The sequence below is a fragment of the Haemorhous mexicanus genome, chromosome 25, assembly GCF_027477595.1.
Source record: "Haemorhous mexicanus isolate bHaeMex1 chromosome 25, bHaeMex1.pri, whole genome shotgun sequence".
Classification (NCBI taxonomy): Eukaryota; Metazoa; Chordata; class Aves; order Passeriformes; family Fringillidae; genus Haemorhous; species Haemorhous mexicanus.
This window is the reverse complement of record NC_082365.1, coordinates 5305062-5327402: the sequence shown is the minus strand read 5'-3', so window position 1 is coordinate 5327402 and position 22341 is coordinate 5305062. Positions and strand designations below refer to the sequence as shown.

The 22341-nt window shown below is 60.5% G+C and overlaps 1 protein-coding gene across 3 annotated transcripts in view; it reads right to left on the bottom strand.

Annotated features, from left to right (window-relative positions):
* Positions 1-22310, bottom strand: part of KIF21B (kinesin family member 21B) — a 52717-nt gene extending 30407 nt beyond the window's left edge. For all 3 annotated transcript variants that reach the window (XM_059867518.1, XM_059867519.1, XM_059867521.1), the window contains exons 1-9: positions 22222-22310; positions 6470-6692; positions 5944-6126; positions 3330-3479; positions 2968-3102; positions 2461-2628; positions 1885-2000; positions 1115-1310; positions 2-191 (exon numbers count right to left, since the gene is read on the bottom strand). In XM_059867518.1, the coding sequence (XP_059723501.1) occupies positions 2-191; positions 1115-1310; positions 1885-2000; positions 2461-2628; positions 2968-3102; positions 3330-3479; positions 5944-6126; positions 6470-6692; positions 22222-22259 (1399 nt within the window). In that variant the 5' untranslated portion in view covers positions 22260-22310. The remainder of the gene's footprint in view (position 1; positions 192-1114; positions 1311-1884; positions 2001-2460; positions 2629-2967; positions 3103-3329; positions 3480-5943; positions 6127-6469; positions 6693-22221) is intronic.
* Positions 22311-22341: the final 31 nt, after the last annotated feature.

The following is a 22341-nucleotide window of genomic DNA, read 5'->3' as shown; positions in this document are numbered from 1 at the left end:
CCTGCTTTGGCCAGCATCATGTTGGCCTCCTGGCTCATGAGGTAGGTGACCCTGCTGTTGATGGCGTCGATGGCCTCCTGCATGGCCTTGACGCGCATGCGCAGGGCGCTGTTCTCCTTCTGCAGCATGGCGTTCTCCCGGAACAGGTCGCTGTAGCCCTCCGTGCCATCCTCCCCGATCACACGCTTGCCCTGGGGGCACAGGAGGGGAGCCCCTGAGGGCAGGGCAAGCTGGGACACGGAGACCCACCTGGGACACAGAGACCCACCACTGCACCCCTGGGGGCGGCCCCACACAGAGAGCAGGGACAAACCCAGGGACCAGGAAAGCCTGAGCTGAACATGCAGAGGGTGAGAGATGCTTCAGGGCTTCTCCCTGCCTTACCACCCCCAAAACCTGGCCAAGGTCCTGCCTTGACAGGCAGGAGCTGAGGTCCTGTTTCTTAAGCCTCCTGACTCCTCCTAGCAGTTTCTCCTAGGGGGCAGGGGATGGGAGGCAGGAGGGTCTGTTCCACTAAACCTGCCCCAGTTCAAACACAAGGTGCCTTTCTGCACCTGTCTCTGCCTCCTCACCAGCATCCATCCATCAGCTGGATTTGTCTTTGGTGGAGTTCATTTTCCTGACAGCAGCTTTTATGTGGTGCTGTGTTTGGGATCTGTGCTGAGGACAGCACTGATCCCACAGGGATGATTTAGCTCCTGCTGAGTCAGGAGCTGTTCTGCCCCCACCAGCATTGGGCCAGGGGTGCACAAGGAGCTGGGGGGACACAGCCAGGACAGCTGTCCCCCACTCACTGCAGGGATATCCCAAACCACAGGATGTGATGCTCAGCATATAAAGCTGGGGGAAGGAAGAAGAAGGGGATGCCTGGAGTGTTGTCCCAAGTCACTGTTACACTTGACAGAGCTCTGCTGGGCTGGGGATGGCTGAACACCTCCCTGTGATGGGATACGGGTGGAATGAGTTCCTTAGTTTGCTTTACTTCCTAAACTGTATCTAAACCAAGGAGTTTTCTCACTGTCACTCCCAATTCTCTCCCCCATCCCAGGGGGGCAGAGAGCAGCTGGCTGCAGTGGTTCCCTTGCTGGGCACAGCAGGACATGGCCCCACTCACTGCCTTGTACTCCATGAGCTCCATCTGCAGCCGGGCGATCTCGGCGCGCAGGGCGCTGATCTGCTGGCTCGTCTTGTCCTGGTTCACCACCACCTTGTTCTTGATGTTGCGAGCCCGGTTGGCGTACTTGAGCGTGTTCAGGGTCTCCATGAAATCCCGGTCAGAGGGGCTCACACAGGCAATCATGATGGTTTGGCTTGGGGATGCAAGGGCAGGGTGAAAGACAGTCCCTGCACATCTCAGCAGCCCAGCAGGTGCAAACCCAGGACTCAGCACAGACCACGTGCCCCCAGATACCTGGCCTGGATGGAAGCCCATCCTGGGCCCTTCTGGGTTTTAAAACAAGGTATGAACTGGCTTCATCCCTCCCAGAGCCTGAGCAGCCAGAGCACCCACAACACCCCTCAAGCACAACACACAGCACTGGGCAAAGGCAGCCCTTCCTCAATGCCTCCCTCTTTGGAGAAGAGGCAGGGAATTTAGTCTCATTCTGGGCACCATCACTTGCCAAGTCCCAGATCTGTGAGGGCTCAGGAAGGTTTTGCAACAGCCAATTCTGCCAAAGCTGCTAATTGCACCTGAGGCTGATAATGTCTTTACATCTGCAAAGTCATGCCGTGCCTGGAAGAAGGCATCTCTCCCTCACCAGGCAGCCACTGGAGTCCTGAGCCAGCTCCTACATAGCTCCAGAGCCCCCTCAGCCCCATGGGCAGGGGGACAGCCCCTGCAGCTCTCAGCCCAAGCTCAGCCCCCACCTGGGACCCCCTTACCTGTTGCCCCCAAGGGAATCCTGCAGCAGGCGGGTGAGCTTGGAGTCACGGTAGGGCACGTGCACGACCTTCTTGCTCTGGTCTCCAAGGGCACTGATGACATTCCCCAAGGCCAGCTACCAACAAAGGGAAGCCCCCCCAGATTCAGCCCTGGCTGAGGATACAGCACATCAGGCCTGGGGCACACACTGTAGCACAGGTTTGGGTTGCACAAGGGGCAGGCCTGGTGCTTCCCTTAGCCTGGGCTGTGCCTCTCTCCATGCTGCAGGGAGAAGAAGCATCAAGCCCCACAGTGGGTTTTTTAGCTCTGATTAGCAGATCTCATCCTTTTGGGAGATGCAGCCCTGTGCCCAGCTGCACCCCTCCCCACAGCACGAGTCTCCTTTGGCAGCAGAGCTGTGCTCCCACCACTGGCACTGCATGTTCTCACCATCAGGCAGCACAAACCCCAGCCACGGCAGCAGTACCCCAACAGCCCAGGGCAACTCCAGGCAAGACCTAGAAGTGCCAGAGGCTTCCCCTGGCAGGCCTTGCCCTGCCACCCGCCCTGCCCACTAGCTCAGCCCGGGGCCCTACCAGCCCACAGTTGATGGAGATGCCCTCCTTGGCTCTCTCGCCAGTGGCACCCGTCCGCTTCAGCCTCTCCGAGCCAGCCAGGTCCACAAAGTGAAACTTGGCTGTCAAGGTCTCGTACTCAGCAGCAGGTTGGGATCCATCCAGAAGGCTGCTCACCTCCTCATTCACCTGCAGCCAGGGACACACCAAGGGTCAGCACTCCAGACTGGAGCAGGCAAGGGCTCCCTGGTCTTCACTCAGATGTCAGCCAGAGTCTGAGCATTCACCCTCCATATCCAGCCCCCCAGAGATGGGGACAGCATCCCAAGAGCAGCTTGCTCTGAGCCATCCTGCCCCAGACCAGCTCAGCCTCAGCTCCCATTAAATCCTAATGCAGGCTATGACTGGAAAGAAAAATCCCTGCTTCTCTTAGACTTCAAACCCTGTCCCCTTCCCAAGGGAACTTCATGCATCACCTGGGTATGGAACCCAAGAACAGCCTGGCCATGAGTCAGGACCACGTCTCACCAGCTCTGGGCGGGCACACACTCTTGTCTGGCACAGGTGAATAGTGAAGATGGCATGGGATCTGGAGCTCTGCACGTTCATCTGGGTGCTGGCTGTGGTGCGGGAAAGAGCTCCTTGTTTTAGGCACTGGATCAGCTGCAACAACACCCGACAGGGAAGGAAACCCTAAAGCAGCCTTCTAGGGAGTCAGGACAGACCCTGTGCAGCTCAGTGGACACAGTGACCTTTTCCAGAACACCCCCAGGACTGCACTCCCATCCTGGGAGAGATCCCCCCCCACCAAGCTGCCCCCATCCAGCACATCCCTGACCAGTGGCACCCAGCTGCCACCCTTGCTCTGTGTCTGCCCATCCTGCACCCACCTCATCCTGGGAGCTGATGAGGCGTGACGTGACCCCCGTGGTGTAGATGCTCCCACTGGCATCCTCGTGGATTTTGATGTTGGATTTGCGGTGGCGCGCGTCGGGGTCACGGGTGCTGTCAAACAGGTCCAGGATCTCCTCGTTGTAGAGCTGGGCAGGGCAGCAGTGGGTGTGGGGTGAGCAGAGGAAGCCTGGCACTGCAGGGGCTGCCCTGGCACTGCAGGACAGGAGCTGCCCTCTGGCACTGCAGGACTGCAGGGGCTGCCCTTTGGCACTGCAGGACTGCAGGGGCTGCCCTCTGGCACTGCAGGACTGACAGGAGCTGCCCTCTGGCACTGCAGGACTGACAGGAGCTGCCCTCTGGCACTGCAGGACTGACAGGAGCTGCCCTCTGGCACTGCAGGACTGACAGGAGCTGCCCTCTGGCACTGCAGGACTGCAGGAGCTGCCCTGGCACTGCAGGACTGACAGGAGCTGCCCTGGCACTGCAGGACTGACAGGAGCTGCCCTGGCACTGCAGGACTGCAGGGGCTGCCCTCTGGCACCCTGCTGCCACTCCCCTGTAGCTCTGTGCTCACACTGCCTGCAAGGCTGAGCAGGAGAGCTGGGGTGTGTGCATGTGTACCAGCAGAGGCACAAGCACTGGACTGTGGAACCCTTCAGACTGGAAAAGCCCTCTAAGATCATGAAGTCCAACCATTTACCCTGGCACTGCCATGTTCACCACTAAACCATGTCCCCACACATCTTCTGACCACTTCCAGGGATGGTGACTCCACCTCTGCCCTGGGCAGCCTGTGCCAATGCCACACCACAACTTCAGGGAAGAAATTTTTCCTAATATCCAATCTAAGCCTCAACTGGCACAACTTGAGGCTGTTTTCTCTCTTCCTGTTCCTTGTCTCTGGGAACAGAGCTTGACCCCCATCCAGCCCCAACCTCCCGTCAGGAAGCTGTAGAGAGAAAGGTCCCCTTGAGCCTCCTCTTCTCCAGGCTGAGCCCCCCAGTTCCCTCAGCCACTCCTCATCAGACTGGTGCACCAGAGCTTGCCATGCAAAGCTCTGAGCTGCAGTCTGGGCTGGTTTCTGCTGCCCAAACCTGTCCAGTTCCTGGTGCACACAAGCAACTCCACTGAGCAGACACCCAGGAGCTACATATCCCCTGACCCTCCTGGCTCACCTGGCCACAGGAGCCAGTGAAACCCCACCCTCACCACAGCTCAAGGCATCTCTGTCAGATGTACAGGGGATAAAGGGGACCAGGGAGTGCTGAACATGCAGGAAAGCCCTGCTGCCCCAGAGCTGACTCCATCCATATCCACACTCTGCAGCCCCCCTCAGTCTGGGGTGGAGGGACACCCCTGCCATGTGTCCCCCCTGCTGCCACCATTCAGTGTCACTCTTGCACCCACATCCCAGTGCAGAGGGCTGGGTCACCCAAGGACTGCAGGTTCCTGGCCAGCACAAGGGATCAGACTAATCCATCCCTGGCTGCCCCTGGTGCCACCAGGCTCCTCAAAGGTTTAAACCTGCTCCCAGAACCTGCTCCCATGAGCAAAGTCACAAGGGAGGGATCAGCCAGAACAAGTCCTGTGCCCTGCCAGGACATCAGGGTTGGTGACCAGTGCCTGACATGGCCATGTGCTGCTTTAGCCATGCAGGACTTCAGGACAGGCAGGAAACTGTCCCCATTTCCATCCCAGCACAAAGGATTCCTAAAGAAGCCCCACAAACTGAGCACAACTGGGCAGGCAACCAAGAGCTTGGACAGGCCAAGTGATGGGAATGGGAGGACACAACAGCACCACAGAGTTAACAAGGGCTCTGCAGATGGAGACCTAAGTGGGAAGGAAGTGACTTTGGGCCCTCTCCAAGCCATCAGCATCTGAAGACACCCAGATGTGATGGCCAACAAAGCCACCAGGAGGCAAGATCACAGCACAGGGCCCCTCCCTGCCCATCTCCTCTCTCAACCTCAGGCAGATGAAGCTTGCTTGGGAGCTCAGCTTTGCTCAGCACCACCCTGTGCTTTCTCACTGGCGCCTTAAAACAGTTCCCACTTGCACCTCTTTGCTCTTTCAGCCCAGGAGCAACCCCCAGGATAAATGCTGCCAACACACAAGGTCCATGTGCTTCCCAGGACAAACTTCTCCAGGGAATGAAGCAGTTAATGAAAGAGGTTTTGAATAGGAGAAGCCAGGGCAGAGGCAGGAGAGGATGAATTCTCAAGATCAGAGAAGCAACAAAGGACATGGAAAATAGCACAATCCTTCCCCAAACCCCCCCCAAGGGTGGCACTTTCTTCTCCTCCTGTTTCACTAGGAACTCTGGTCCAAGGCAGTGGGCTATCCTTGACCTCACACAGGGGTAAGACAGCCCAGAGCCCCTGGATCCCCAGGGGACCAAGCCATAAGACCCTTCCCCACGGTGGGAGCTCCCTCCACCCAGTTTGTAGCCTTGTAGGTGCTTCAAGTCCCCACTGCAGCAGCACACATCCCCAGTCCCACGCCTGTCACAGGGTCCAGCAGTGCCAGGAGATCTGGAGGAGCCCAAGGCACAGGAGCAAGGACAGGGCAGGGCCATGGTGTCCCCCAGACCTGCCATTACCCACCCACCTCCAGGAACTGGGCGCTGACTTTGAACTCGGGCGCTGCCAGGCCCTGGCTCTGGGCCGCCCGCCGGCGCTCCTCGATGCCGCTGAAGAGGTGGCTGATGGCCCGGGGGATGATGCCCTGCTCCTCCTCCGAGATGCTCATGTCAAAGCCAGTGCCCATGGTGTAGGTCTTCCCTGCTCCAGTCTGTGCAGAGACAGGGAGGGGAGCTGGCTGGGCCCTCCCAGGCTCAGCTCTGCCCAGTACACCCCACATTCCCCCTCTGCTACTTGAGGCTCCCCAAATGCCCTTGCTGAGCCACTGTGACCCTCAGTGACACATCAGCTCCCACACTCCCAGCCCTGCCGCCCCCTCCTCCCACCCGAGGCCACTCCTGCCCCCAGCTCTCACCCAACCAGGGACAACTCTGTTCTCTCCACACCCAGGATCTCACCTGGGTGAGATCCTCCACACCCTCCACCTTCCTCAGCCTCCCCAGGTGCCCTCTCAGCCTCCCTGGAGAGCCCAGGGCTGAGGGTAAAGCCCATACCTGCCCGTAGGCCAGCACAGTGGCATTGTAGCCCTCGAAGCAGCCCTCGATGAGCTTCCCCATGCACGTCGTGTAGATCCTCTCCTGCCACGTGTCCAGGTCAAAGACAAAGTCATAGGTGAAGGCCTTGTCCTTGCCCAGCAGCACCTGGGGCTCGCCAGGTGTCACTGAGGTACAGATGTGACACCCCTCTATCTTCTCTTTGGGCAGCTGCGGACGGATCCTACGGGGAGAGAAGCAGGCTGAGGGCAGCACAGGCTTGGGGGACACCAGTCTGGCCCTGAGGATGAGAGCACAGCCCATCCTGTGAGCCATGTCCCAGACTGTGCCTAGTCCAGCACAACCAGAGGGAAAAGACTGCTCCCCACTGCTCTGCACTGCTGCAGCCTCACCCTGAGTGCTGGGGGCAGGTTGGGGCACCACAGTGTAAGAAGGACAGAAAGGTGTCAGGGAGTGTTCAGAGGAGGGCATAAAAATGGTGAAGGGCCTTGAGGAAGCATATGAGAGGCAGTTGAGGTCACTTGGCTTGTTCAGACTGGACAAAAGCAGCCTGAGGTCAGATCTGTTGAGGTCTGCAGCTTCCTCACAAGGAGCAGCTCTGATGTCTTCTCTCTGTGACAGTGACAGGACCCAATGCAACAGCTGGAGCTGTACCAGGGGAGGGTTAGGTTGGATATCAGGGAAAGGTTCTTCCCCCAGAGGGTGCTGGCACTGCCCAGGCTCCCCAGGGAATGGGCACAGCCCCGAGGCTGCCAGAGCTCCAGGAGGGTTTGGACAGCACTGCCAGGGATGCCCAGGGTGGGATTGCTGGGGTGTCCTGCACAGGACCAGGAGCTGAATCCTGTGGGTCCCTTCCAGCTCAGGACATTTCTACAACCCCTGCTGGAAACATGGCTCACACAGGCAGGGGACAGACAGCACCTCTGCCTGTAGCACAGAGCATACAGAGCAGGAGATGCTTCATCTCCTGCAGCCAGCCATAACCCTGACCTGTTTGCAGCTGAGAACAGAGGGTGACACATCCCAGAAACACCACCAGGCACCTCCAGGATGTGACACATCCCAGAAACACCACCAGGCACCTCCACGCATGGGTGACAGGCAGGGCTGGGCACACAGAGCCTGCACCTAGAACTGCCCCCAGCCCACCAGCCCTTTACAGCTGCACTGCCTCAGGCACCTCAGTGCCCCTGGCAGGGCTGGGCACAGACAGGAGCTGTGGCACCGGATCAGCCCCAGCCTGGCAGAGTCAGGGCAGCCAGGCCAGCACAGCCCCACTCACAGACACATCAAACCACAGCTAAAAGGCTTGAAATGCAAAATGCAAAACCACAACAAGACAAAACAGTCCTCACCGTTTGAAGCAAACACCACCCAGCCCAAAAGCTGTCCCCAGCCTCGGACTCACCAATGGGACCAGGACAGGCGAGGCTGAGCTGGCTCCTGGCTCAGGCAGAGCCTGACCCACCCATCACATCCCACCCACTGCCTGGGAATGTGGGAGCAGAGCAGGACCTGCACACACTGCCCCTCTGCACAGCTCTGCCCCTCTGCAGGGCTGCACACACACTGCTCCCCCTCTGCACACACACTGCCCCTCTGCAGGGCTGCACAGCTCTGCCTGTGGTGATGCACTGGCTGCAGGAAGCGAGGGCTCCCAGGGGACTTGTGGAGAAAGGAGTTTGGAGCCAAAGCCGTGCAGATAGCTCTCATTAGTGCTAATGACTGCACAGCTCCCGTCCCCGGGTGCTCCATAAACACAGCTATTAATTCCTTCAAACCACATCCCTGGCAAGCCACATCCAGACCTGAGCAGCCACTGTGTGCACTGGGACTCAGAATCAGGAATCTCCTGGGCTGGCAGGGACCTATCAGGACCATCCAGTCCAACCCCTGCCCTGCCCAGACACCCCAGCAATCCCACCCTGGGCATCCCTGGCAGTGCTGCCCAAACACTCCTGCAGCTCTGGCAGCCTCGGGGCTGTGCCCATTCCCTGGGGAACCTGGGCAGTGCCCAGCACCCTCTGGGGGAAGAACCTTTCCTGAGATCCAACCCAAACCTGCCCTGGCACAGCTTCATGCGTGAGCGTCTGATCGTCACCCACCCAGGAGGGAGGCCCAGGAGGGTCCTGGGCTGTGTTTGGGGCACATGGTGTCCCTGACAGGGCAGGCAGTGCCCAGCACCCTGCACCCCTCACCCCACGCAGCAGGCACATGGGAACTGCTCTGTGCCTCTGTGGATATATTTAGCTCAGCAGCCACAATAAAAAGCAGCTTCTGATGTGCTCAGTCCCAGACTCGTTCCTGTCGCCTTCCCAGGGTTCCACCCTCCTGCAGAAAAAATTATCCCTGACTTTAATTACTTTTGGAGCAAGATGATGTGCTTCCCCCATCCCCGCCCCAGACATGAACAGCAACTGCAGCCCCAGGGAATGGGCAGAGGAACCAACTGGAGCCATAAAACGTTTGGGAATATTTTTCCATCTCAGGAAAAACGAGAGCAGGTTTTCAGCAAAACATTTCTTTGTCTCTTCACTCCCCCCAGGGGGTTAAATACCTGCAAGGGGGGTTTGGACCAGCAGTGATAGAGGGGTGTGCACACACGAATTTTCCACAGGGTATTTAGGAACCACTTTGAGCCTGGCCATGCTGGGCTGTTCCACTGCTCATAGACCAACACCAACATCTGCCCCATTCCCCAAACCTCGCTGCCCAGCCACCTCCAAGCACCCCAGAGACCCATCCCTCACCCTGGCTCTCCCAGCCAGGGGAGCTGTGGGGGTGGGGAGGACACACGTGCCAGTCCCCAGTGCACTCTCCCATGCCATCCTCTCCCATCTCCCCACCACCAGAGAGACACTGGAGATGCAGGAATCCCCCAGGGAGATCCTGCTCCTCAGGCAATTGGCCAAGCCTCACCCAGGGATGTCCCTGGGAGCTGCTGCCAGCTGGTGGACAAACACTACAAACTCTGCAATGAGAGTGGATGAGTGCAGCAAGAGGGCAAGGATGGGCACCAGCTACCAAAACTCACATGGGAAAGCACAGAGACATCACAAAGCATCTTGGGGGCCTGGTGCAGCCACCAGGAGATATCTCAGAGGGTTTCTCTAGGCCAGTGCAGCTCCTCCTGCTCCCCAGTGTCCAACTGCCCCAGCTCTCCTGCAGCAGTGGTGCACCCCTGCCCTCTCAGGAATCCCACCAGGCTGGGAACTGGGCAATGTGAGACCCCGGTTGGGCAGGGAGGTTTTCACACGTAGTTCCAAGCCATGCCCAGGCACCATGACACCTCCAAATGTAGAATCATGGAATTGTTTGGGTTGAAAATACCTTCTAGGCCCAACCATTCCCCAGCTCTGCCATGTTCACCACAAACTATGTCCCCAAGTGCCACACCCACACATATTTCAAACACCCTCAGCGGATGGCAACTCCACCACGGCCCTGGGCAGCTGTGCCTGACCACCCTATCAAGGAGGAAATTTTTCCTAATATCCAACCTAAACCTCCCCAGGACAACTTGAGGTAATTTCCTCTCCTCCTGTCCTGTTCCCTGAGAGCAGAGCTCAACATCCCCCCAGCTGCCCCCTCCTGTCAGGAGTTGTGGAGAGCCAGGAGGTCCCCCCGAGCCTCCTCTTCTCCAGGCTGAGACCCCCCAGCTCCTCCTGGAGCTCCAGACCCTTCCCCAGTGCCATTCCCTTTTCTGGACATGCTCCAGACCATCAATGTCCTTCTTGTGAGGGTTCCTCAGGGCTGGAGGTGCCTCAGCAGTGCCCAACTCAGAGGGATGGGCACTGCCCTGGTCCAATGGCTGGTACAAGCCAAGTGCTATTGGCCTTTTTGGCCACCTGGGCTCATGGTCAGGCACCACTGACCAGCATCCCCCAGGTCCTTTCCTGCCAGCAGCTTTCCAGCCAAACATGACAATCCCCCACAGCACCAGCCCAGGTTTCTCCTTGGCCCTGTTCTCAACCCCAGCTGGTAATGTTGCAGAGGTCACAGTGCTTGCCATCCTCTGCCTGAGCTTCCCACATTCTCCAACAGAGATGAGCAACTTTAGCGACCATAAAGTCACCATCTGAGTGTGTTCTGGCACTCCTTGTCCCTACCACTACAAAAAAGAAGGAAGGAGAAAGGCAGCAGGACCAAGCCCTCAGCTCCCTGCCCTGATGGTGACAAGGAACAGAGAGCCAGGACTGAGCTGCACAGTCCCAGCCAAACGCTCCTGCCAAGAAAACCTTCCCAGGCAGGCAGTGCAGCAGGCAGGAGGTGGAAGGATGGATGGATGGACACACAGAGGGGCAGGCAGGGGTGCAGAACACCCCTCCCCAGCCGGCAGCTCCCGCTGGGTGATGACGGGCTCCCAGCAGGAGCCCGATCCAGCAGCAGCATCCGAAGGCATCAGCACGAGCCACGCAGGGACACACACAAAGGGGAGCCCGGCTGGAGCGTCCCCAGCGCTGCCCTTGCCCTCCCTGCCGGGCTGGCAGGCTCTGAAAGCGCTGTCTCCATGGCGGGGCTGCCGCAGCCACCGAGCATCTGCGAGGAGGGAGGGCAGGGACGGGCTCCTGCTACCCGAGGGGCAGGAGCTGAGCACAGGAGCTCGGGCAGGCACAAAGGCTGAGCTGTTCTGCACTGCTGCCCTGTGCCAGGCCGGGGGGAGCGCAGGAGGGGCTGGGAGCCAAGTGCCAGGTGGGCACTGAGAGGCAGCTCCACGGGCAGGGTCAGCCTGGGGGTCCCTGATCCCTCCTGGGAGGGATCTCCCCATTCCAGCATCTCGAGCCCTACAAGAGGCACAGGGATGGGGTCAGCTGGGCACTGCCAGTATCCCCAGTGAGGGCTGCACACACCATGGCAGCCCCAGCCTCCTGCACTCTGAAGAGAGGCTGTCTCCTTGCATGGGAAAGCACAGCCTGGCTGACGTGGACTGCTGGGTTCATGTCCTCCTCACACAACTGCCCCAGCTTCCTGTCTCCCAGCACAGCAGCACGGCATCCCCAAGGGGCTCAGAGCATCCTCTGGCCCCCAGCACTTTGCCAAAGCCAGCAGCACTCTCCCACAGCCCTCCAGCACAGAGCCAGAGCCGTGAGAGCCCCACCCCACCCCACCAAACTGCCTGTGGGCACACAGCATGCCACACTGCCCTGCTGAGACACAGCTGCCATGGTGCAGGGGCAGAGGGACCCGGATCCATCACCCAGGATCACCCATGTCACACAGGGGCTGCTCCACCTCCCAGGGAGCCTGAGCACACACACCCTACAGCATTTCCCAGCACTGTTGCGGGGCTGTAGGGCAGCTGCTCACAGACTGGGGGGATCACACAGAGCTCCTGTCCCTCCAAGACCTCTCTGCAAACTGCCTGCAGACCCTACAAAGAGCTGTTCCTTCCCAGGGAGGCTGCCCAGCCGGGAAGGGCTGGCTGCCCAGGGAGCAGAGCCAGAGAGCTGGAGAGTGATGGGTGGAAGAGCTCCATGGGATTTTCCCTCTCTGTGCCAGGCCCCAGATGCTCACAGGCACCACCTCTTGTCCACCTTGTCTGCCGAGGGGCAAGGCTGCCCACAGCAATGCTGCTGAGGCACTGCCCCTCACCCAGGCACAGGATCAGCCTCTGTGGGCTGGCAGAGCTGGAGCTGGCAGAGCCCACCAGGGGCACAGCCCAGCTCTGTGAGCCTGTCAGGGCAGGTGGGCTGGGCAAGCCCAGACAGCCCCTGGCTCCTCTCCCCACACTGCCTGCACTCATTCTGCTCCTGTCTCTGCTCCCACATCACCTGTGCTCACCCCACACCATCTGCATTCACCCCATTTCCCCTCCCCACACGACCCTGCATTCACCCCACTCCATCCCCCTACCCCCTGTGCTTGCCCAGCTCTCATCCCCACTCCCCCCTGGCCCCAGCTCTGCTCCCAGGGGCACCAGCCCCCTCCAGCCCCCCCAGCATCAGAGCTGCAGGAGCAGCTGCCCAGCAGCCCAGCCCTGCTCAGAGCCCCTGCCGTCCTCGCTGCTCCCCAGCTTCACCCTCCTCTGCCCCAAGGCTGCTGCCCACACTGTGCTGCTGCCCTGTGATCCCACCATCAGCCCAGGGCAGCCAGCTCTCTCATCCTCCAGTGCTCTCCCAGGACATTTCATGGGCACCACAGACCCAGCACCACCCACCCAGCTGTGTGGGGCTCTCAGCTTGGCCAAGCAGCTCCCAGGGTAAGATCAGAACAAAGTGCTCCAGGTTTTCCCACACCTCAAGCATGGATGGGGCTGCCCAGGCCCAGATCCCATAGGAGAATCTTCCCCTTGCCTGGGAAAGGATCTCCCAGCCCCATTCTGCCTGAGCATGGGGACCAGGGAGAGGGCTGGCTGCCAAGGGCTGCCTCTCTGCACACAGGTTATATTGGACACAAACCAAGACAAAGTTCAGCATTTAATTACCACGGCAGGGAAGTGGCTTAGCAATCAGAGAAAATTGAATCAGGCTCCCTGGAGACTGCCAGGTCTGGGCAGCAAACAGTCCAATTAAGAGATATAGCCAGGCACCTCCCAGAGCAGCGGGCACAGCACAGAGCCCCCTGTGCCCCAGACAAACCCTGCCAAGGCAGGGTGCCACATCCAGCACAACTGGATCAGCACTGGGCCAAGACAGAGCCCCTGGACACCAAACAGAGCTGGGTGCACCCAGAGCCCCACTGGGCACAGCCCAAAGGGGGACATGCCTCTACATCCATGCCCCAAGGAACCCCACCCCAACACCACCCAGCCTGCTCCTGTGCAGGGCAAGCCTGCCTCACACCCCACAGCCCCCTGGGCTCCCCCTAATCCACCACTCCAGACTTTCCCAGGCTTAGGGAAACCTTTAAATCAGGCCGTGGCAGGCACCATGTGCTGTTCATTAGCTCTGGCAGGAGCACAGGGCTGTGAGCTGCACCATCTGCTCTGTGCTGGGACCATGGCAGGCTGAGGGACACGCACAGGCCAGCAACAGGGACACCCAGCCCGTGGTAGGGACCAGCAGGGACACCCAGCCTGTGGCAGGGACCAGCAGGGACACCCAGCCTGTGGCAGGGACCAGCAGGGACGCCCAGCCCATAGCAGGGACACCCAGCCCGTGGTAGGGACCAGCAGGGACACCCAGCCTGTGGCAGGGACCAGCAGGGACACCCAGCCTGTGGCAGGGACCAGCAGGGACGCCCAGCCCATAGCAGGGACACCCAGCCCGTGGTAGGGACCAGCAGGGACACCCAGCCCAAGGCAGGGACCAGCAGGGACGCCCAGCCCATGGCAGGGACACCCAGCCCGTGGTAGGGACCAGCAGGGACACCCAGCCTGTGGCAGGGACACCCAGCACATGGCAGGGACACCCAGCCTGTGGCAGGGACCAGCAGGGACACCCATCCCATAGCAGGGACACCCAGCCTGTGGCAGGGACCAGCAGGGACACCCAGCCCGTGACAGGGACCAGCAGGGACACCCAGCCCATGGCAGGGACACCCAGCCTGTGGCAGGGACCAGCAGGGACACCCAGCCTGTGGCAGGGACACCCAGCCCATGGCAGGGACCAGCAGGGACACCCATCCCATAGCAGGGACCAGCAGGGATACCCAGCCTGTGGCAGGGACACCCAGCCCGTGACAGGGACCAGCAGGGACACCCATCCCATAGCAGGGACACCCAGCCTGTGGCAGGGACTAGCATGGACACCCAGCCTGTGACAGAGACCAGCAGGGACACCCAGCCCGTGGCAGGGACACCCAGCAGGGCCCAGGGGGTGCAGGGGAGAGGGGAGCAGAGCCAATGCAGTTTGGGGTCTCCCTGGACTCCAGCTTGACCCCTGTAAGTGCCTTAGCCCAGCCAAGGGGAGCAGCACGAGGATGTCTGCACACAACAGAGCAAGCACAGTCACCTGTGAAAGGTGCAGTGTCACCAACCCCCAGTGGGTGGGAAACACACGTGTGACAGCACTTATGATGGGACACACCCCAGCAGGGCCCCAGCTCCCCTCCAGCCATGCAGAGCTGCCCCAAAACCAGCCTCAGCAGCAGTATGGCAATGAACAGGGAGTTAAAGGAAACCATCACTCACCCACAGACCCTGCCAGCCCATCAGCCTGAGCCTGCAAAGCACAGCAGCCCCAGGCTGATGGGCACAGATGGACACACCTCCCCTAACCCTAAGCCAGCTCTGCACCCCAGCACTGAGCCTCCCCTTCCCCCCAGCTCAGCAAATCCCACCCACAGGATCTCCCCCTTTCCCAGGAGCCCCTGCCAGGTCCCCGTGTCCCAGTTCAGCCCAGCAGCACTGTGGTGTGCCCCTGCTGGGGATAAGGCTGCCCTGGAGCCAGGGCTGGCAGCCTCCCAGGGCACTCCAGGAAACAACAGCCTGACCTGGGCAGAGGACTCTGCAGCCCCAGAGCCCAGCAGGAACACCAGAGCAAAACTGCCCACAAGACATGGGAGCAACTGGTACAAAAGAGGTGCCTCTCCAGCCCCTCCCCAAAATACAAATAAGGGGATATAAATATCAATAAATAAATGGATATAAAAGGATATTAATAATATGTATTTATATAAATAAATAAAAGGATAAAAAGAAATAAAAATAAATACATAAAATTATATATAAAGTAAATATATAATATATAAATAAATTACATAAATTAAAAAATTAAAAATAAATAAATAGAAATATAAATAAATGCATACAATTATATATAGAATAATATTTATAATTGATATAAATAAATAAAAATAAACACAAATACATTGATTAAATAAATAAATAAATAAATATAAAAACATATATAATTTATATAAATAAAGAAAGAAATTATAAATAAATATAAATAAATAAATGCCAAGCCCTTGGCCAGCAGGGATACTCTGAAGTACCCAGGAGCAAACGCAGTCCCTCACCTGGAGAAGGAACAGAGAACATTTTGACCTAATGCCTCCCTCAGGCAGGTGCAGCCTGAAAAAATGGATGAGCAGAGACCACAGCACCATGGACCAGCTGGGTTTTCCAGCTGTGTTTCCCAGCCATGCAACACTGGGCCAGGGAACTCAGTGCTTGAAGGCATGGGGAAGAGGAGGAGCAGTTCAGCTCCCTGCCAGCATCCTAGAGCAGAGCAGGGATGGGAACATCCCACTGCCAAAGCTGGGCATGGGCGGCGGGCAGGGAGGTGCCCACAGCCCCGTAGGGCACAGGACAGCAGCAGGCTCCACCACAGCAGGCTGTGACAAGGAATCTTCCCACCCATGTCAGGCTGCAAGGAGCTGCAGGGCTGGGAAAGGGAATCCCCCAGTGCTGGGGCTCAGCTCTGAGCCCTCCCCTGGCAATGGGGGTGGTGACTGTGTGGCACCCACATGGAGAGAGCAGAGGGGCAGATCCTGAGCAAGAGGAGGCACCTACACCCCACAGCAGTGCAGGGGACACAAGCACACACCAGGGATGGCTCCTGCTCTGCCCAGAGAGGGAAGGGGTGCCAGGCAGGTGCCCGGCACTGTCCCTTCCACCAAGCCACAGTAAAACCCATCAGCAGCTGCCCAGGGCGCAGAGGAAGACCCTGCAGACTGATCTCCTGCAGCAGACCCCAGCAGCATCGCCCTCACAATCCAGCACATCCCAAACCTGCCAGCTGTTTATCCAGGACCCTCACAATCCAGCACATCCCAAACCTGCCAGCTGTTTAACCAGTGCCCTCACAATCCAGCACAGCCCAAACCTGCCAGCTGTTTATCCAGGGCCCTCACAATCCAGCACATCCCAAACCTGCCAGCTGTTTATCCAGGGCCCTCACAATCCAGCACATCCCAAACCTGCCAGCTGTTTAACCAGGGCCCTCACAATCCAGCACATCCCAAACCTGCCAGCTGTTTATCCAGGGCCCTCACAATCCAGCACATCCCAAACCTGCCAGCTGTTTAACCAGGGCCCTCACAATCCAGCACATCCCAAACCTGCCAGCTGTTTATCCAGGGCCCTCACAATCCAGCACATCCCAAACCTGCCGGCTGTTTATCCAGGGCCCTCACAATCCAGCACATCCCAAACCTGCCAGCTGTTTATCCAGGGCCCTCACAATCCAGCACATCCCAAACCTGCCGGCTGTTTAACCAGTGCCATCGGGTGTTTTGACAGCCTCCAGCAGGAAACAGCCCTGTGGGACCACCGGGGCCACCCCCACCCCCAGCAGGAACAGCAGCAGAGCGCTGGCCAGGCCTGGCTCTGTGATTCACCACGGGCTCACAGAGGATATCTCCTTCCCTCCCCTGGGGCCAGGAGCCATGTTTCTGACAGCTTTGTTTGGGGCTTCATCTGCAATTTTCTCCTGCCTCCAATTTCAGTGCTGAGGCAGCAGCTGGCTCTGTCCTCAGACGGATCCTTGGGAGGCCCTGGGCTCTGCTGAGGCTCCAGGGTGCTCAGCTGACTGCCCTGCCATGGCTGATGTGTGCAGGCACCAAACCCTGCCCGAGCTGTTTGCTGTGGGCACTGGCACATCCTGGGGTGCAGCCCTGCTCCCCCCCCACGTCTCCATCCCCTCTGAGCATTTCGCTGTAAATCCGATTGAATGCCTGGCTGGAGGCAGGCACAGAGCCCACACCTGGGCTCAGCCCCCCCAGAGCCCAGCGTGCTCCCCAAAAGCTCCCTCCAGGCTGGGGAGCCGCTGTCCCCCTGCTCTGGGAACACACAGCCCCGAGTCACAGCGGGCTGCAGAGCCCCAAAGTGAAAGCAAAGCAGCAGCTCCAGCAGCAAAACACCCACAGGATAGGGCAGGGCCCTCTGCCATGGCTGAGCTGCCCTCAGCAGGTGCAAAGGGTGGAGAGGAAGGGGCTGGGGTGCCCACAGCACTGGTTTGCCAGCCCAGCAGCCTGAGGATGGAGCAGCCTCCTGGGATCAGGGCTGCCCCTGCCCCTGCAGATGGTAGACAGAGCACCCCAGGGCTGTGCCCAGCACCACGATGGGCTGCTCCCCTCCCCCCTTCCCCTCCCCCTCCAGGAGACAGTCACATCCCGTGCCTTGGGGTAGAATTGATTGCCTTATCTCTCCCTGCACAGCTGTAATAGCTGAGCAAAGCCAGGCCAGTATCAGCCAAAGCTGGCAGGAGCCAGTGCCCCCCAGGACCACACCAGAGGGCTCCAAGGCACAGCAGCAGCAGGGAGGGGATGGAGGGCAGCAGGTACCAGGGCCGCACCCTTCCTCTCCCCACTGGAGCCCCTGGGCAGCACGGACAGTGGCACAAATTGGGTTCACACCGCCTTTCCACTGGACCCAAATCCACCCCAGAACAGCTGATGTGGAAGGGCTACGGCTTCACTTCCTCAGTGAGTGACCCCAGCTGGTAGCAGACACTCTGGGCTCACAGAAAGTATCCCAGCAGGCAGAGAGCCCCAGCCATGGGGCACCAGAGGTGCCAGCACCCTGGCAGGGCTGGAGCCCAACTGATCCCACCACCAGGACTCTGCCAGCTCAGCCTCTTGGCCGGAGCACCCCGAGGGTGTACAAGAATGAGGGCAGGGGACTCTGAGGAGGAGCTGGGAGTCCCCTCCCGAGAGTATATGAAGATGAGGGCAGGGGGATTCTGATGAGCAGCTGGGAGTCCCTCCCTGAGGGTGTACAAGGATGAGGGCAGGGGGACTCTGAGGAGCAGCTGGGAGTCCCTCCCTGAGGCACCAGCCACACACGGGCTCTGGTGAGGGCCACAGAGCATCGCAGCAGGGCGGCCGTGAGAGCAGCAGAGCACTGGAGGTTGCAGAGTTTAAATAAACTTGAAATACGACTCAACTTCCTTCCCCAATTTCACAAGCTCCGTTTCCTGCGTCTCCTCGGCAGGCCAGGCATGCTCAGTGCCATGGCAGCTCTGGCACAGGGGATGCTGCTCTCTCTCAAAGCAGCCAGGCTGGAGGTGCCCTCAGGGAGCAGCTCTGCAGCCAGCCAGGCCACTCAGGCCTCCAGCCAAGCAGTTTAATGGCTTGGGGCTCAATACATGCCATCAGCCCTGCCTGACACTGCAGAACTACTGGGCTGAGCTCTGCTTCCTGCAAGCAGCACAGTCAGTGCCATGGCCTGGTTCCCTGTGGCTGCAGGAGCTGGCAGCACCTGGAGGAGCTGTGGGGACAGGGGCTGCTGAGAGGAACCAGCCTCAAATTCCTGTGCCAAGCCTCAAACCAAATCTCCTGGACAGAGGGCAGGAGTGGGGAGCTGCTGCACCGGCTGCATTGCAGGCACCCGTTTGAAGGTCACCTACAAGGAGGAAGCAGTGGCTGCTGCTGAGGAGGGTTGGCCCCCAGGCCCTGCTCTGCACCACCATGGCAGAAGGCAGCTCCCTGCAGGGACTGCTACCCCAGCATGGCCTGGCTGAGGCACAGCCCGGTGCCAGCTCTCCCTGCCCCAGGAGACAGAGGGACACTTGGAACCTGCCCCAGGAGAAACAGGGACACCAAGAACCTGCCCCAGGAGACACCATCACACTCAGAACCTGCCCCAGGAGACACCACCACACTCAGAACCTGCCCCAAGAGACACAGGGACACTGGGAACCTGCCCCAGGAGACACCATCACACTCAGAACCTGCCCCAGGAGACACAATGACACACTCAGAACCTGCCCCAGGAGACACCATCACACTCAGAACCTGCCCCAGGAGACACAATGACACACTCAGAACCTGCCCCAAGAGACACCATCACACTCAGAACCTGCCCCAGGAGACACAATGACACACTCAGAACCTGCCCCAAGAGACACCAACACACTCAGAACCCACCCCAGGAGACACAGGGACACTGGGAACCTGTCCCAGGAGACACAGGGACACTGGGAACCTGTCCCAGGAGACACAGGGACACTGGGAACCTGTCCCAGGAGACACAATGACACACTCACGAGTCACACTCCAGGCTAAGGGGCAAGCCAAGCAGACCCTGCTGGCAGGGAGGGCGAGGGCCAGGGCAGGATCCAGCCCTGCCCTTGCAGACACTGCAGCTCTGAGCTGCAGGTACAAGGTACAGGAAGAAATAAGCCCCTGGGCCAGGAGGAGCTGCTGGGCCTGCATTTCCTTCTGCTGACAGCAGCACTGTGACAGGTACCAGCCATTTCCCTCCTAGCACGTGGGAAGCCTAAACCAGGTCCCCACAGCTCAGCTCCCAGGCTCTTTGGAGCCCAGTGCAAATGGGGCAGACGAGGGTCTCCAGGAGAAGATGGGAGCCTGTGAGGCTGACAGTGAAACACCACAGAATCTCTTCCACCATCTCCTCCCAGACCAAGGCAATCAGCAGGAACTGGGATGCACAGATCACCATCTCTGTTCAACTGTCCCGACTCCTCCCACCCTGGGACCACAGAGATGGGTCCTGATGGCTGTGGCACCTCTTGACATCAGCTGGATCATCCCCAGCAACACCACCATCACTTCCCAGTGTCCTTGGCCCTTCCCCAGGTCCCACCTCCCTCCCACCAGCAGCACAGAGACCCCAAAGAAACAGCACAGCTGGCCCATTCATGTTATTATCAAGGGACAAAAGGGGAGCTTTGATCCATGTCCTTCTGAATCCCAGAAACATTCAATCTCCTCTGTGCTCTGATGGCTGAGAGAGGTGGGATCTGGGACAGGTTTACTTCAAGGGTCTTAGAGAATCCTGCAGCCTGGCTGCTCCACCGGCAGGGTGTCACAAACACTGACAAAGGAAAATCTCACTGTGCTCCAAGCCCGGGACAGGAGGGGACCCGGCCCCAGCCCCCCGGGGCTGCTGTGGCAGAAAAGGTGGGTGGTCTGCAGGGAGAGCAGCTCAGCCTTTGCACACTCAGCTCAGCATCAGAGCCACCTTCCTGCACGGCGTCACAACCTGATGGCTTTGTTTGCAGCCTCCTCGCTGCCAGCCCTGCTCCTTTGTCCTCCCGACTCACCTCCAGCACCACATCCCGCCGTGTGCCCAGCTCTCACCAGCTGCTCTGAGCGAGATGCTGGCTCACTCCCTCAAGGAAGGGGTGCAAGAGGGCTGGAGCTCTCCCCCCTGCCTGGATCCTCACCATGAGCGCCCCAGCCCCACTGCAATGCTGCACACCCCAGCCACCTCCCCGCTGCGGTCCCCAGCCAGGCACCAGCCAGCCTAGGACCCCAGGGCTGGAAGGGACCTGAGGGATTAGGAGAGCCCCGCAGAAAAGACTCCACAGCCGCCATGCCGCGGGGCACCCACCCCATCTCCAGGATGCTGTTAAAAGGCATCATCTCCAGAGAAATGCAGGATGGAGACGGGAAGAGTTCGGCCAGGAGGAAATCCCCACCCCCACGGGCGGCATTAAGTCGGTTCCCGGGTCAGTGTCCTGGCACAGACAGTCTGTCCTGGCACAGCCCCCTGCCCCTGTGCAGCCACCCCAGCACAGCCGCAGCAGGGGCTGCCGTCACTCCTGCAGCTCCCCCATCCTTCACAGCCAGAGCCTGGCCTCGACCCTCGGCCTCTCCAGAGGAGAACGGCAAAAAATCCCCTGGGGCTGCTGCGAGAGCGAGCAGGATGGAGGGGCAGGGGGAGCTGGGAGGTGTCGCGGTGCACACACACACGCGTGCACACGCACACAGCCCCGCACACCCGCGTGCACACGCACACACAGCCCCACACCCACCGCTCTCCCTCCATCACTGCCGCTGCACCAGCAGCATCTTTTGTGCTGCCGCTCCGAGCAGGCAGGGCGCGGGCAGTGCCCCCCGAGCCCCCGCACGGTGCCCGCAGCCGCCAGCCCGCCCTGTCCGTGCCGGCGGGGGCACGGGGCTCAGAGCGGGGGGCGGCACGGCGTGTCCGCTGCGGGACGGGCTGCGGGGCCGGGCTCCCACGGGGTCCCATCCGCTCCGCCACCACCACGGGCCCGGCAGATGCGGCTGCCCCGGCACAGGCATGGGGCGAGCGGGGCCGGCCGGTCCCTTCCCCCGTGGGACGGCGGCTCCGGTCCCGGGACGGGCAGGGTCCCGCGGTGCCGCTCCGTGGGATTGGGATCCCCTCTTTCGGTGGGGACTCCTTCCTCCCGAGGGGCCGGGAGCGGCAGAGCCCCGCCGCCGCGCACGGGCCGGGCATGGCGCTCACAAAGACCAGGTTGACACAGGGGAATGTCACCGTTCCCGCGGGGCTCGGTCTCGCCCGGCCCACGCCCCCCGAGCTCCCGCAGCCCCCCCGGGCTCCGAGGCCGCCAGCAGCTCTTCTGAGAGGTGTGGGGCTGCAGGCGCATTGTTCCCAGCACAAAGGACACCGAGATACCGCATCGCTTCCCACCACCCAACAGGGGAGGGCGGGCAGGGAGCCCCCACAATGCCTGGCATCCCGGTGACACTTCGGACGGCCAAAGCCACCCGCGCAGCAGCCGGGAGCTGCCCGGGCTGGGCGCCCGCCGGCTCTGCAGGTGGAGGAGCCGGGGGTCCCGGCCTCGCCCTCCGCCGGCCACGGGGGATGGCGGGCGGTGGGGGCGGGTGGATGGAAGGCAGCGCCGGGCTGCGCGGCGCGGGAGCCGGTGGGGAGAGGGGGGAGACATCCCGACACGGTGCGGAGGGGGATGGGGAGGAGAGCGGCGGGGCCGTGGGGGTGCGGCAGAGACCGGCCCGGCGGGGTCTCACTGCCCCGGGCTGGGGGTCGGAGCCGAGCGGGCACCCAGCAACCCCCGCCTCGCAGCCGCAGCTGCCGCGCCCGCCCCGCCTTTCTGCACCGGTCCCGGGCGCACCGAGCTCCGCGCGGCCCGGGACGCGCGGCCCGTCCCGCGGGAAGCGCCGATGGCCGCACTCACCTCACGGCCACCTTCACGCAGCTGTCCGGGGCCGCCATGGCCCCGCACGGCACCGCGGCCGCCGCTGCCCCGGAGCATCCGCGGGGCGGGAGGGGCGGGGCCGCGGGAGGGGCGGAACCG